The following is a 13,307-nucleotide window of genomic DNA, read 5'->3' on the forward strand; positions in this document are numbered from 1 at the left end:
CTCGTCCTTCTCTTTTCATCTTTGGTTCCTCTGCATCTTTCCTTCCTTCATTTTCCTCTATTTCTTCTTCTGCTCCTTTCATTTCTTCTTTGTTTTCGCCTTTTCTTCTCTTCTTCATTCTTCCTTTTCCCCTTTTCTCCTCCTCTCCCTCTTCCCTTCTCTCGCACGCGGTGATCGATTTTGAGACTCGAAACGCGAATTCTCTCGCGTTCTTTCGCGAGAGACGGAATGCCATCGAATACCGAGGCGTTTTGATTAACGACGAGGCGGCCGTGGCACGCGATCAAACGGCGACTAACGATTTAGGAAACGACATTTCGCTGCGCTATGTGGCACGAGGACGGATACGGGCGTCGATCGAATCGCGCTGGCGTGGCCTCTCAGTGCCTCGCGGGGATCGATGCGGTGCGTCAGGACACTCGCGCTCGGACGGCGGTGGGCGGCCGCCTTGACGAACATGTCGCGAGAACGACAGTTCTCGCGCCTTTCTCGGGGTAGGTCCTTGCGACGCTGGATAAGGCGCGCGAGTAGTCGGACGAATACGGGACGCCCGGGGCCGATGCTCGTGCCGTGCCATTGTCGAGCGCCGGAACGCGCGTGATAGATCGAGTGACCGGCGCGAATATGTATGTTTCCTTTGTAGAGGTTATAGTGGACGCACGAACAAAGAAACGAATCCCGCGGATGGTCAGTTCTGTATCTTGCGCTACAGTGAAAATGCTAAAAGCGAGTAGCTTCGTCTCTTTCCAACCGTCCTCTCGGACAGAGACAAGGTCACTCACTTTCAATATTTTCATTGCGATATACACGGAATTGACCTGTAGCTGACAGGTCTCGCTCACGAGGAAAGAGGAAGTACGAGATGTATGCGCGCGTAATGCGTAGTAAATAAATATAGAATTCTCGGAATGACTCCTCGTCAACTCCGGAGTACGGTCTCGTTCCCCGCGCTCGCATCCGCGTGCGAACGCGCGCCGCTGAGTGTCAAACGCTGGCCCAAAACATTGACGCCACGTGCGCGCGACGCACGAGACGAGGCGCGCCGATGCGCCCGCAGGCAGCGCAACGACGACGAGAGGTTTGGTCCCCGACGGGGACTGGCACGATCGCCGCGCGGTGTTTTATCGCGGGCGTGCGAAAGTTATCGTTATTCCGTTTAAGTCACTGATAACCGGCGCGGCTACCGATTCACGTACGAGATAACGGCAGCCGGGACTTCCCCGCCCGCTCCTCCCCGGCGAGATCTCCTTGCGCTCGTCGCATGCTGCGTTACGTAATCGACGCGGGTCGTTTGTTGTACGCGTCGTTGACGAGGATCCTCGTTTTCCTATGGAGACACACGCTGAGGCAATTGATCGGAGGTACCGCTTGTCATTCAAGCACGCAAAACTAGCCCGTCACAAGTATCCTATTGTTTACAGGCTGCTATAGTGACGCAAGGAAAGAAAAGAATCGAGCGAAACCCTGTTGCGTGCGCGCATGCATGTATATGCACACATACACGTAGTTAATAGAAAATATTACATTCGTACGTCCACTTCTGTGTCTCTACGTTTATATCTACGTGATAGTTTCGAACTCTGATTAGATTACGACACGTGTCCATTTCTATCAATGTAGATTAACGCCAATCTCTGTTCAATTCACTTTTCATATTTTTTTCTTCTAATTTCTAGAACTAGAAGATGAAAGGTAAATTAAACCGAGATTAAAGTTAATCTGTAACAACGGATAAAGAGTCATAGATCCGGTTTCACCGACGCTGATTAACTTGAAGCTCAGCTTACTTCGTTCTTCGTCTCTTTTTCAACTATAAAGTCTAATCTACAATGTGCTCTCTGTATCTAGAAACATTCTATTTTGTAGTCACTAAATACATTTAAAAAGTTTGCGCAAGTGAATGAATTGTATATTATATACTGTACAATCGTACATTGTCGACAAATGTTTTAAGCGTTTCGATTTGTTTATATAAAATAAAATGTTTCTAGATGCAGAAAGCACATTGTAGATTAGGCTTTACCTTAGAAAGAGACAAACATGAATTGAACTAAGATTAAAGTTAAGCGGCATTACTCTCTTTCTTGAGGGCATTCGTTTTGAAGCATGTTGAATAAAATTGAAGAGGACGGATATTGTGCCGAGCACAATAAGGCTGAGAATTTCCTACGCCGTAGTAATAAATTGCCACGTTGTTGTAACTGTGAGTCACCTGTTGCCGCGCACCTCATAACGAAACACGCCTGTAACGGCGCTAATTATTATACATAGTCGATTATAAATCAATGTCTTGTACACTTGTTAGGCTCTACAGAGCAGCAGGACTATGTCGAGGGTGTGGTGTGCAAGCAGGAGGATATCAACGAGAATGAGATGAAACTGCTGCCGCTCGGAGAGGACGGGAGGAAGATTTTGTTGGTGAGGCAGAAGGGAGAATTGCACGCGATTGGTACCAAGTGCACGCATTACGGTGCCCTGCTGCATACCGGCGCGTTAGGGGAGGGACGGGTGAGATGCCCGTGGCACGGCGCGTGTTTCAACATCAAGACCGGGGACATTGAAGATTATCCAGGCTTGGATTCTTTGCCCTGTTACAAGGTACTCGAGTTACCTGCAAACCCCTGTTCTCGCCCACACGTTTGTTTAACGAATTATTTCTATGCGCTAACAGGTGCGCGTAGACGAAGCCGGTCTTGTCCACGTGAGGGCCAAGCGTAAGGACCTGGAGTTTAACAAGCGTACGAAGGACATGTCCGCGCGCGACACTGAAAATACAAGAACGGTCGTGATAGTCGGCGGCGGGCCGTCGGGTGCGACGTGCGCGGAGAGTCTGCGACAGGAGGGCTTCACGGGACGCATCGTTATGGTGTGCAAAGAGAACGCGGTACCCTACGACCGAATAAAGGTGTCCAAAGTGTTGGATTTCGATGTTCAGAAGGCGGCACTGAGGCCTCCCTCGTTTTACAACGACCACAAGATCGAAACGAAACTTGGAGTAGAAGCGACAGGTACAAAAATTGATCCAACATTCATTTAAGGTCCGGTTTCACCAAACGTCGCTTAACTTTCATCTTGGTTTAATTCGTGTTCGTCTCCTTCTGAAGTGACAGTTGGAAAGAAGACAAGGAACGAATTAAACTGAGCTCAAAGTTAAGCGACGTTGGTGAAACCAGGCCCAAGTCGCGTTACCTGTTTTACATTACATTCCGTGCTACATTTTTTCACTCTGTTGCAGGTCTAGATACGACTCAGAATATTGTCAAACTGAGTAACAACGAGAACGTGAAGTACGATTATCTATTTACTTGCACCGGCAGTAAGCCGAGGATGCTAAGTGTACCTGGAGCGAATCTATCGAATATCTTTGTGCTGCGAGATTATACCGATTCGCAAGGCGTATATGCGCTTCTGTCTCCCGAGAAACACGTAGTTGTCCTAGGATTGGGCTTCATCGGCATGGAAGCCGCGGCTTATTGCATCGACAAGTGCGCGTCTGTCACGGTAATAGGACGCGATACCGTGCCGCTCAAAGCGATATTCGGCGCGGAGATCGGCAACAGAATTAAAAAAGAGCACGAGGCGAAAGGTATTGTATCGAGTTTCGTGTAGCGTGGAATTATGTATCGGTATTAACTTTAGTAACAATAATCAATGTTCCCAGGTGTGAAATTCATTTTCCAGAACAATATCAAGCAATTTATACCGAAGGAAGGTGACGAAAGTGCCGTGGCCAAGATTGAACTTACGGACGGCCAGATTCTACCGGCGGATATAGCTATTGTTGGAATAGGCTCGACGTTTTATACCGATTGGATGAAAGAATCTACCGTTGAAATGAGGGACGACGGCACTGTACCAGTAAATAAGGTACGATACTCGGGCGCAGTACTTTTCTGATTATATGCCACCCCATACTTTAATACTGGAACATTAATCGGATCACAGCATCTAAGAACGAACGTGGAGAACGTGTACGCTGGAGGCGACATAGCCTACGCACCGATATATGGATCCGACGACAAGTTAGCTGCGATAGGCCATTATTCTTTAGCTCATTATCACGGCAAGATTGCGGCTCTAAACATATGTGGTAAAGAAACCGCTTTGAATACTGTGCCGTTCTTCTGGACGAACTTGCTGGGTAAAAACTACAGATACGCAGGTAAATTTGCGAGCAACGTGCCTCTGTATATACGGTTTTAAAAGTGTGGCAAATGAACTTTGTGAAGAATTGACAATCTAATTGAACAATCTCTGTCGCTTTGAATTTCAGGCCATGGGAAGCCTACTAGCATAAAGATTCTTGGCTCACTGGACAAACTGGAGTTCTTCGCCTACTATTTTAAAGATGGCAAAGTAATAGGGATTAGCAGCGTTAACGCCGACCCAGTCGCGTCAGACTTTGCGAATATGCTCTACGAGGGGAGGACACTGACAGAAGAAGAGATTAATAAAGATCCGTTTGGCTGGATGCGAAACAAGCCCAAGGATGTATCGACCCGGTTTCAAGAGAGCCTTCTAATCAGCGTGCAAGCTTGAGTCGGTCTATTACAAACAGTACGATGTAATTCTTGACAACAATAACGTCGCAGTATTAGTCCCAACTTTTATTTTGTACATTCTGAATGCACCTCGTTAGACGTAACTTATGTATTTCATAAATATATAGCTAATACTTGATGTAATATATTCGATATTGTGCATAGAAAGAGATAATTAAATGTCGCCGTTGACTGCGCGTCGCTTATTTCATTTACGAGAATCTACTGAAATAATCCTATGGAACCGAGTTACGCGTGTCCGTAGGAAGCCTCAGTCCCACGCTTCCGTAACTCTCAGGTGGGACAGACGATCGGCGTAGGTGACTTCCTTCTGGAACTTCTCGCGCTGGTACTGAATCATCAACTCAACAAACTTGCAATTTCTATCACCGTTCTGCTCCTTCATGTGGCCTCGGGATTGTTCCGTTGTGAGATAGGGATGCCGCAGAATCAACATGTTCTGCTCCTCCCTCTCGAAGTCGCGCTTCATCTTGAGCAAATCGTGCATCGACGGCTTTTTCACTTTACGGTACTTCCTGCGTGAAGCAAAGATATTTACAGAATTACACGTGTCCCACGCGACAAGGCAGCAACGTAAAATCGTGCTCTAATTTTTTTTAACTCGACACACCGAATACTTGGTTTCTCTCTGAAAGAAAACCACTCACCCTCTGTATCTGTACGGTATTTTACAGACTTTTATATAGCTTAACAGGGCTGATCCAAGACGCATTGTGAGTCAGATATTATACAGAAATAATCACGCAAATATTCATGGATCTCTCGTTATCCGTAGATATATCTTTTTCACAGCTTTTTGGTTAGGATTATTGCGTCCCTGCTGCCCTCTCACTAGAGAGGTCTGTTCTTTGTAGCTGAACCAGTGCAGTTAGCTCGGCTATAAAGAGCAGACGAGAACACTGTAGTGATCAATTTCAAATAAGTAAACTCTAATCAACTTGTATTCAACAATTAATATGACCAACGGATATTGTTGTAGCAAACCTGTAACTACTCATTATCCGCAATTTAATCCTTTTTCAAACAAATAATTTTATCTTATCAAATCAATTGGAGCTTGGTCAAAATTTCTAAGATTTATAAAGGTTTGTGTTAAAACACGAGTAACATTTAAGCTAATTTGAATTCGAATCACTTTGTGCCTCGAATCCAAACCCCCGCACTGTTAGTATGATTTATCTTTGGTCACTATTGAAATATTCTACCATCTTCCTCTTTGACGATAAGGGTATCGATGGACGAAACGAGCCAGATTTCATTAGAACTGTATTACAGCTAAAGTGGACGAGGTACAGACATTGCCCTGTTTTGCATTAGTAAGAATCATTTCTTCTACAATACAAATAATATAACATTTCGGGAACACAGTCGATATTTTACAGTAAGAACCTCCTAATTTTTTTTCCCCCTCTCGTGAAAAACCAACTTGCTTCGTATTAAGTTATCGCGTATTCAATTCAGTTCTAATCGAAATCAAATGTGGCACACAACTCGCCGCCTATCAATAATATTATTAATATAAACGGTATCTAAACTCTCCATTAGTGTGGCAACCTGTTAGATCAATCCTCAGTAGCGAATGCAACTGCCTCAGTACTTAGCACAAGACCTGAATTTACTTTTTCTTTTTACTAAAGATGCGAGACTAGAGTTACATTAAAGGAAGGGATGTTGAGTATCATTTTGATTATTAATTGGCAGAGAATTGTGGCTTCTTTGCGCCGGCGGTTGATAAATTGGTTGCGTACTTCGCTGCTGACCTCGTTTCTTATTGTATCCCTTATTTCCGCCAACGGCGCCGCTTCCTCCCCGTCGAAATTCCATACCTGCTGCAATCATCGTTTTTAATTAAAATATACCGTCACGGAAATATCTCATAATGTAAAGAATGATGGATAATACAAAATTTAATATTTGAAGACGAACGATTTGTCACTCACCATTTATGTGATTGTGACTCTGATCGTAACGTGGTTGCCGATTGTTAGGACGCTGATCCTGCCGTCTCATATCCGAAACGTAATCCTGGATCTGAAACTAAACACGGTAGATAAGGAATATTGTCAGCAACAAGAGGCCAGAATTTTATATCGTGCCGTTTCACATACGTCGTCCGTTATTGGTATACAATCCACCTGGAGCACTTCCTCATAGTTTTCAAATCCCTTAAATTGCACTACGCAGGTCCTTTCGGAAACGCCAGTGACCTCGGCATTGTAATACTATGAACAGGGACAATTAAAGAATGAGCAAAGCGTACAAAAGACAAGAATAACGAATGACTTTGTCTAAGAGCAGTTGATTTATATTAATTAAAACGGATCTCCGATCCTGACGATCCCGATTTCAGACAAGGTTGATTGGAGAATTAAAGGAATATAAAATGAATCCGTCTCGAGAACTCACAATTTTAATTTCAAGAATTTTCAATCTTTACATAAAGATGATACTTACCCTATTATCTTCCCAATACTTGGCCATACACTTGTCACCTACTTGCCATGCCCATGTACTGTTGACGTTGTGGCTACCGTAATTACTCTCGTTTCTTTGCACGTTGGGATTCATGGCCATCCTATTCCCGACGTTGCTATTTGACTGATATCTAGGTTGACTCTTAAAATTCTGTTCAGTTGTGTTAGACGAATATACTTTAGGGGTGCCGTTTTGTTGAGCTCGATTATGCCTATTATAAGAAGCATCATAAGAATGCCTATTTCTCGCCTCGGGCTCGAGGTGATTATAGTTTCTGTTACTACCGAGATTCTTTCCCTCAGCCTGGATTCTGTTATCGTTACCGCTATCACTGGCGTTTACGTTACTTGTGCGCGACTGGGCATACGTATTTCTGTAATCGTTCGGCTGAGAGGGCTTCTGATACGCTTCTCTACCTCCGTCGTGTTGATACTGATACTGAGGCTCCTGGTTACGTTGAAATCGCGGTGGTTTGTTCTGCGGCGCATGACTAGCACCGTTATATTGCAAATACATCGAGTTACTGTTACTCGTCCGCTTATTATATTTAAGTTCCTCCGAGTATCTCGGAGGGGGTTGATAACCGCGACCACTTTTCTGATTCCTGCTCGGAGAGATCAAAATTAAGAGCTGTCACGATACTTGTTACATATTTTACGATACAGTTTGGTACCAGCTAGCTACGTACCGTCCACCTCTTGCACTTTGTGCATCAACACCTCTCGACTCGAAACGATCTTGAGTACTCTCGTGACTTTGTACGTAGTTGTTTTGAGACAAATTGAGTGTTTCGACGCTCTCAGGTTGCACAGGCAATTTGTCCTCGAGAAAGTCGAACAGGGATATTTTTCCGCTGCTCGGTTTACTCTCCTCGGTTTTCTTTTCCCGTTTGCCACGCGGCTCTCGCGGTTCCTTGGCGCTACTTTAACAAGGTTATAACTCGATGATAATCGAGTATGTGAGAAAGAAAAGAAAAGGAATTAATTCTCTTACTTGTGTTTGACGTCGGTCTTTTGCAGGCTCCGAAGAGCTTTATCCACGTTATTTCTATTCACTCTCAGAGCGTATTCCGCCTGATCTATGGTAAATCCGCGATCCACGATTTTCTGTACGCTGTGATCCAATAGCTGCGGAAAACGCACACAGCTCAGATTTTCAGACTACTAGTAACGCATATTTTTAATTCATACAAAATATTGATGGCAAGTCGAACCTGCTTGTTTCCGCCGCCAAATACTTTCTTACTGCCTTGCTTGGCAGCTTCCGCTATCGCATCTTTGCGCTGAGTTTCAAACTCCGTATTCTCCTTGTTAGGTTTTTCTTTGTCCGCCAGGGCTTTGAAGTTCTTGTCTTGCTCCGACACTTTTATGATCTTTTTACCAAATGGTATCCACGGCGGTGGCCCACCTTCCTCGGCAGACCTTACCCGAGTGTGCGAGGCTAATTTCTACAACGAAAGCAGTTCTGTGCACACGCCGTGTTCGTTGAATAAAATTAACTGCCAAGTAAAAACCTGGCTTACCTTATTTAATTCCCATTTTTCCACTAGACTGGCAACCTTTCCCCCAAGAACGCAAACTAAATGCGACGGACTCAACAGGAGAAGTCCATGCGACACGAGTAGATTTCCCTTTATCAGTATCTTTGTACCAGGTGGCGTGTTTAAACTACGACATACAAAATAGATGATTGGAAGAAACATCTGTAGGAAGCGACACGAGGGAGCAAGTGACGCAACCTGATACGGTTACCTTAAAGCCGATATATGTTCAATTTCTAAGGCTTGAAAGTTATTCTTCCCGTCGGTCAACGATAATTTTAACATCCGTGGAACCGCTTTCGACTCCTCGTTCCCCTTCGGCGTAGCTACATTACGTATCTTTTGTATCTGCAACACGATGTTGCCCTGACTGGAATCCCCGTTCCCGCTGCCAATCTCCCTCAAGTCGAGCTGCAAACAACGTGCAATTTGTTTTCCTCACTCGCTCACGTCTCTCTCAAGTAAGTTCTCGACACCGTGGGCCACGCAGTGGCCCGTTCACAAAGAACCGCGTCGATACGTACGTCTAACAGTTGTTTTACTATCTTCTGCGTGTCCACCACGCTACCTGAATCGGTCGCCACATCGTAACCGTGGTCAGATAGATACCTGACAAAAAAAAGGGGGGGGGCGGTTAGTGTAGCCGTAGAGACCGCGAATGTCGAGGGAGACTCGAGGCGATCGTGGACCACGTGCGAGAGGAAGAGAACAAATTCCTCTCCCCGTGGAACGTCGGCGAAGAATGTGAGAAGAGCGCACGCTTACCATCCCAACGCTTCCAGGTGCTCCATGTCTGCGCCGGGCTCTCTCGCTCCGTTCGACGAGGACTCGGCCGTGTCTCGTCAGCTCGACGCCGCTATTGCGTGCCGTCCACGGGCTCGCGACGCGCCGCGTACGACCGCGCGTATACAAACATCTGACAGCTGACACGCGTCTCAAGGGTGCGAGTCGCAGCTCGACGGGGGAGGTTCGGAATCTTTCCCTCCCCCCCCCGGAGTTCGACGTTCGGGCACTTCTCCGAGAGGTGCTCACCGCTCGGGGCTGCCTCTCGCGGGCACGACCTGGCAACGCGAGGGACGCGAGTCGGGCGTACGGGCACGGCGACGGCGACCACGATCGCTCATCAGACGAAGGAACCGCACCTACACAACCTGAAAACACTCGTCGCCATCTTGCACACTCGGGCAGCGTGCGTTCCATTGACGTGAACAGAGACCGAGCGCGGCGCGCCAACGGTGCTTCGGTTTGAATTGCTCGTTTTCTTTATTTTCGTTACTTTCTCAAGTTAACTCCAGTTTGAATTAAGTTTATTTTATTTTCATTGTTAATTTAAATTGACGTGTAAGGACAATATGGCAGTGATATAAAACGAGAAGCACGATGTAAACGTACAATTTGTACGTTTGAAATTTCACGTATACTTAATAAATTCGAATTGTGTGTCCTCGGACGATCAATTTTGGCGATTTGTTCAACTTCAATTCGATTCATATCGCACGGTGTCGCTTTTGCATTTTTCTAATTTCTCGTCGTGAGACGAGGATCGATCGATTGGCAGCGCAACGCGTTTAATTAACAAGTGCAGTTTGACATTTTGATATTTGATAACAGCATTCGACATTTAATTAGTGATCGTTCGCTATTTCGCGGGATGTATTGGTTGGAAATTTACCGATGGTCGTATATTACAGTTCGTATTATTTAACTTTGATATTTACCTTTGATTTAAGTGCATGGACATTCGCTCATTTACGTTATTATTTGGGATGATAATAACACAAATATAACTGTAAACGAGAGTATTGTGTTCTGTTTATTATTCGAGGTACGAAATATGCGCGGAAGGTGTAGCTGAGAGCAACAGGTGTAGCACGACTACAATGAGCGGTGAAGTTGACTATACGAGTTTCAAATTCTCGAATTTCATGTTATTTTTTTACTATTAAATAAAAATTAAAGAGTAAATAATAAATAAATAGTTACGCGTATGATTAATATAGGGAATATCGTGTAGAATGTTGCACGCTATTATTTTTATAATAATGTTATTTCTATGAATAAACAAACGCACGTTCGTTAATAGAAAACTCGCCGGACACACCGTATCGCGTCGGGAGTGCGAAAGCGCGACAGTTTCGTCAAGTACATTTTCGTGCAATCGTATTTTTACTTTGCACGTACCTGCAGTGACGGACAGATTGGTTGCGACACTTTTTACGTTCCAAACTCTTGCTTCTCCGAGGAATATTTTACTCGATAGTCATTCCGAAACAATTTTGAGCGTTTTCAATCCATTTCTCAAATAAAATTTTCCTCAGACAAAATGGAGCGTAAACCTGAATTTAAATGCACGTTTCTAAACTCACTAAACAAAAGTGTCGCAACCATTCCGTCCATCACTGTACGTTTATATTACACGAAGTTTATTAAAATATGTGGCGAGTGTGTGGCGCAGAGAAATGTGCGCTACTTAGTAAACAAATGAACGAAAAGATCAGAGCTGAAATCCACGAACACCGCTGGTTTTATCGAAATCTCCCGATTTTATACGAACCGGAACTTTGATATTTCGAGCGGCATCTCAGTTTGCGACAATAATTTTGTTTTTTTTTTCGTTTATTTCGCCAGAACTCTTGACATATCTTTCCGAGGATGGAGAACTCATCGGAATATTACTCCCTCACAGTAAAAGATACGAAATTTGCTGAGATGCTATAATGCCATACGAGAAGTTGGCATCTCATTTTTTTAAAATACAATTCTAAGTGTAAATTAATAGAACTATTGTTGAAACTTATCAAGAACTTCAGAACTATGCCGGATGCAAGTGAATACGCAATTTATTCTTGAGATGCTATCATTTGAGATGCTAGCTTCACACTCATAATTAACAGGCCGAATTTACGCCTAGATTAAAAAGTAAATTGAGCCGGGCAATTCTTTAAACATCCACGTATATATAATACGTAGAGGAATAGTCTTCTATTATGAGATAGGCTTCTAATATGAAATAGCAAGTTTTCAACATCATAATTTAATCACAGATCTGTATTCACGATTACATGATCTAACAGTGAATTTTCCACTAAGCAGATTTCACTCTAAGGGCAATAAATTTATGATAAAACCAATAGATGATTCCTATTAATTTAGCAAAAACCCTACTATCTTATAATAGGGGACTTTCCTCTATATATAATTATTTATTATTCTATTCACAAGATATTCTTAATAAATCAATTACCTAAATTACCTTTAAATGAAAGAAAAGAATCGAATTTAAATTATTCTTTCGTGAATTTATAATCTATTGCTTTTTTAACAGTTAATGAGTGTACTTCTACTTATATTTTTAAAGATGTTCGCAACATGTATCGTAAAATTACTGTGGAATTTCAGAAGGCATATTATATGAATTATCGATAATATATACTATTAAACCACACACATGAGATATTATATAACTCAATGTAGATCGTGAACGTTCATAATATGCATTTCATATGCTTCCGTCATCTCCAAAGTTAGTACACATTCGATAGCAGTAATTTCAAAGTTTGTTTAGCGACCGCCCCACCCAAGTAATAACCGTTGCTTCTAATTGAAGCAATCATCATTCAGGTTTCAAGGGTTTTTAATCAAGCCGTAATGGTAATAATCAAACCAACCAGGATAATTTCGAGATTATTTCCCAAAACGGTACTTTGTAACGTACATCGCTAAGCTATTCTGGGCGTTTGACTTGTAAAAGGTGATTATATCAGTTTCTTTGTCTGCATAAATTATTAAAAATTTTTTAATCTTATAAATATTTCTCCATCCAATAAAATGTAAAGAGTTATGGACATAACTTGATTAACTGATCATAGATCGTATAAAATATATTCAATGTAAGAACATGAAACGCTTTATTATCGAGACACCGATTTGTTTTATTTGTTTTATTGTTAAAAACAATCGTGAAAGAAAATTCCTTATATCCCAATGAAAAATTCGCGTCCGTATACGTTTTAAATCTAGAAAATAAAAATTATGATTTGCGCTGCATTCATAAAAGATAGAAAGTTAATGCAGAGCATGCAGTAAGAACTGTAAATTAATTCTTAAATATTAGAAACTAACCGCTTTCATCAGAAATATTATTCATATTCTCATATTTTGGAAGAAAAATGGGAAATATTTTAAGTTGAAATGTGCCGAAGCAAAATGGGATGATAAAATTACTTTCTTGGAAGTTAAATTATTTTCAAATCTGATATTTCTCAATTCTTCAGTCAAACAACACTTTACAAGCAATGTTTTTAGGAAATTCATTTATGAGTGTATTTTATACGTATAGTAAAAATAAACGACCATAAATGTTTTAGAATTAAATGATAAAGAATATTTTAAAACGAAATAATGCCATCAATTTCAACCTCTATGAAGTTGACACCTCATGTCTCAAAAAATCTTTTTTTTTAAGTTCTGAATGCACCCCGAAGAGTTCTAGAGTTCCTTATTGATTTTAAAAATATTTTTAATTTTCTCCCAACAGAACTGCTGGAACTGTTAAAAAATTTTCCTCCTTCGGGATTTAGAAATTTTTTGAACCGAAGGACGAAAAATCGCGAGAACTTTTTATTCGTCGATCGTAGCGCTTCGAGCCTTAATAGTTTTCGAAAGAACTCGTGAGGGGCTACTAAGAACTCCCAACAGTTCCAGCCGTTCTGTTGGGAGTTATGGGTAAC

At 42.5% G+C, this 13,307-nt stretch overlaps 3 protein-coding genes across 7 annotated transcripts in view; 1 reads left to right on the plus strand and 2 right to left on the minus strand.

Annotated features, from left to right (window-relative positions):
- The window catches only part of LOC105568776 (apoptosis-inducing factor 3), a 7,404-nt gene extending 2,666 nt beyond the window's left edge, over positions 1-4,738 (plus strand). Inside the window, exons 1-7 of one of the 5 annotated variants that reach the window (XM_012024704.1) lie at positions 388-494; positions 2,306-2,598; positions 2,672-3,008; positions 3,236-3,586; positions 3,662-3,867; positions 3,946-4,162; positions 4,274-4,738. In XM_012024704.1, the coding sequence (XP_011880094.1) occupies positions 401-494; positions 2,306-2,598; positions 2,672-3,008; positions 3,236-3,586; positions 3,662-3,867; positions 3,946-4,162; positions 4,274-4,539 (1,764 nt within the window). In that variant the 5' untranslated portion in view covers positions 388-400 and the 3' untranslated portion in view covers positions 4,540-4,738. Of the gene's footprint in view, positions 1-387; positions 495-1,048; positions 1,362-1,464; positions 1,529-2,091; positions 2,204-2,305; positions 2,599-2,671; positions 3,009-3,235; positions 3,587-3,661; positions 3,868-3,945; positions 4,163-4,273 lie in introns of those variants that run through there. The other 4 variants (XM_012024702.1, XM_012024706.1, XM_012024703.1 and 1 more) reach the window with 4 other exon arrangements.
- Positions 4,593-5,361, minus strand: LOC105568775 (ribosomal protein 63, mitochondrial). Its single transcript, XM_012024701.1, has 2 exons — positions 5,210-5,361; positions 4,593-5,077 (listed from the first exon to the last, which is right to left on the minus strand). Exons 1-2 carry the CDS (start codon positions 5,272-5,274, stop codon positions 4,813-4,815), a joined length of 330 nt encoding a protein of 109 aa, XP_011880091.1. The 5' UTR covers positions 5,275-5,361; the 3' UTR covers positions 4,593-4,812.
- LOC105568774 (tudor domain-containing protein 3) lies at positions 5,280-9,753 on the minus strand. The gene is made up of 12 exons (XM_012024700.1): positions 9,343-9,753; positions 9,102-9,186; positions 8,789-8,988; positions 8,560-8,704; positions 8,251-8,484; positions 8,031-8,164; positions 7,726-7,959; positions 7,017-7,641; positions 6,671-6,784; positions 6,503-6,599; positions 6,311-6,391; positions 5,280-5,439 (listed from the first exon to the last, which is right to left on the minus strand). The coding sequence occupies exons 1-12, from the start codon at positions 9,366-9,368 to the stop codon at positions 5,369-5,371; spliced, it is 2,046 nt and encodes a 681-aa protein (XP_011880090.1). The 5' UTR covers positions 9,369-9,753; the 3' UTR covers positions 5,280-5,368.
- Between the last annotated feature and the right edge of the window lie 3,554 nt (positions 9,754-13,307).

The sequence above is a fragment of the Vollenhovia emeryi genome, unplaced genomic scaffold, assembly GCF_000949405.1.
Source record: "Vollenhovia emeryi isolate VEMERY1.0 unplaced genomic scaffold, V.emery_V1.0 DF939127.1, whole genome shotgun sequence".
NCBI classification, from domain to species: domain Eukaryota; kingdom Metazoa; phylum Arthropoda; class Insecta; order Hymenoptera; family Formicidae; genus Vollenhovia; species Vollenhovia emeryi.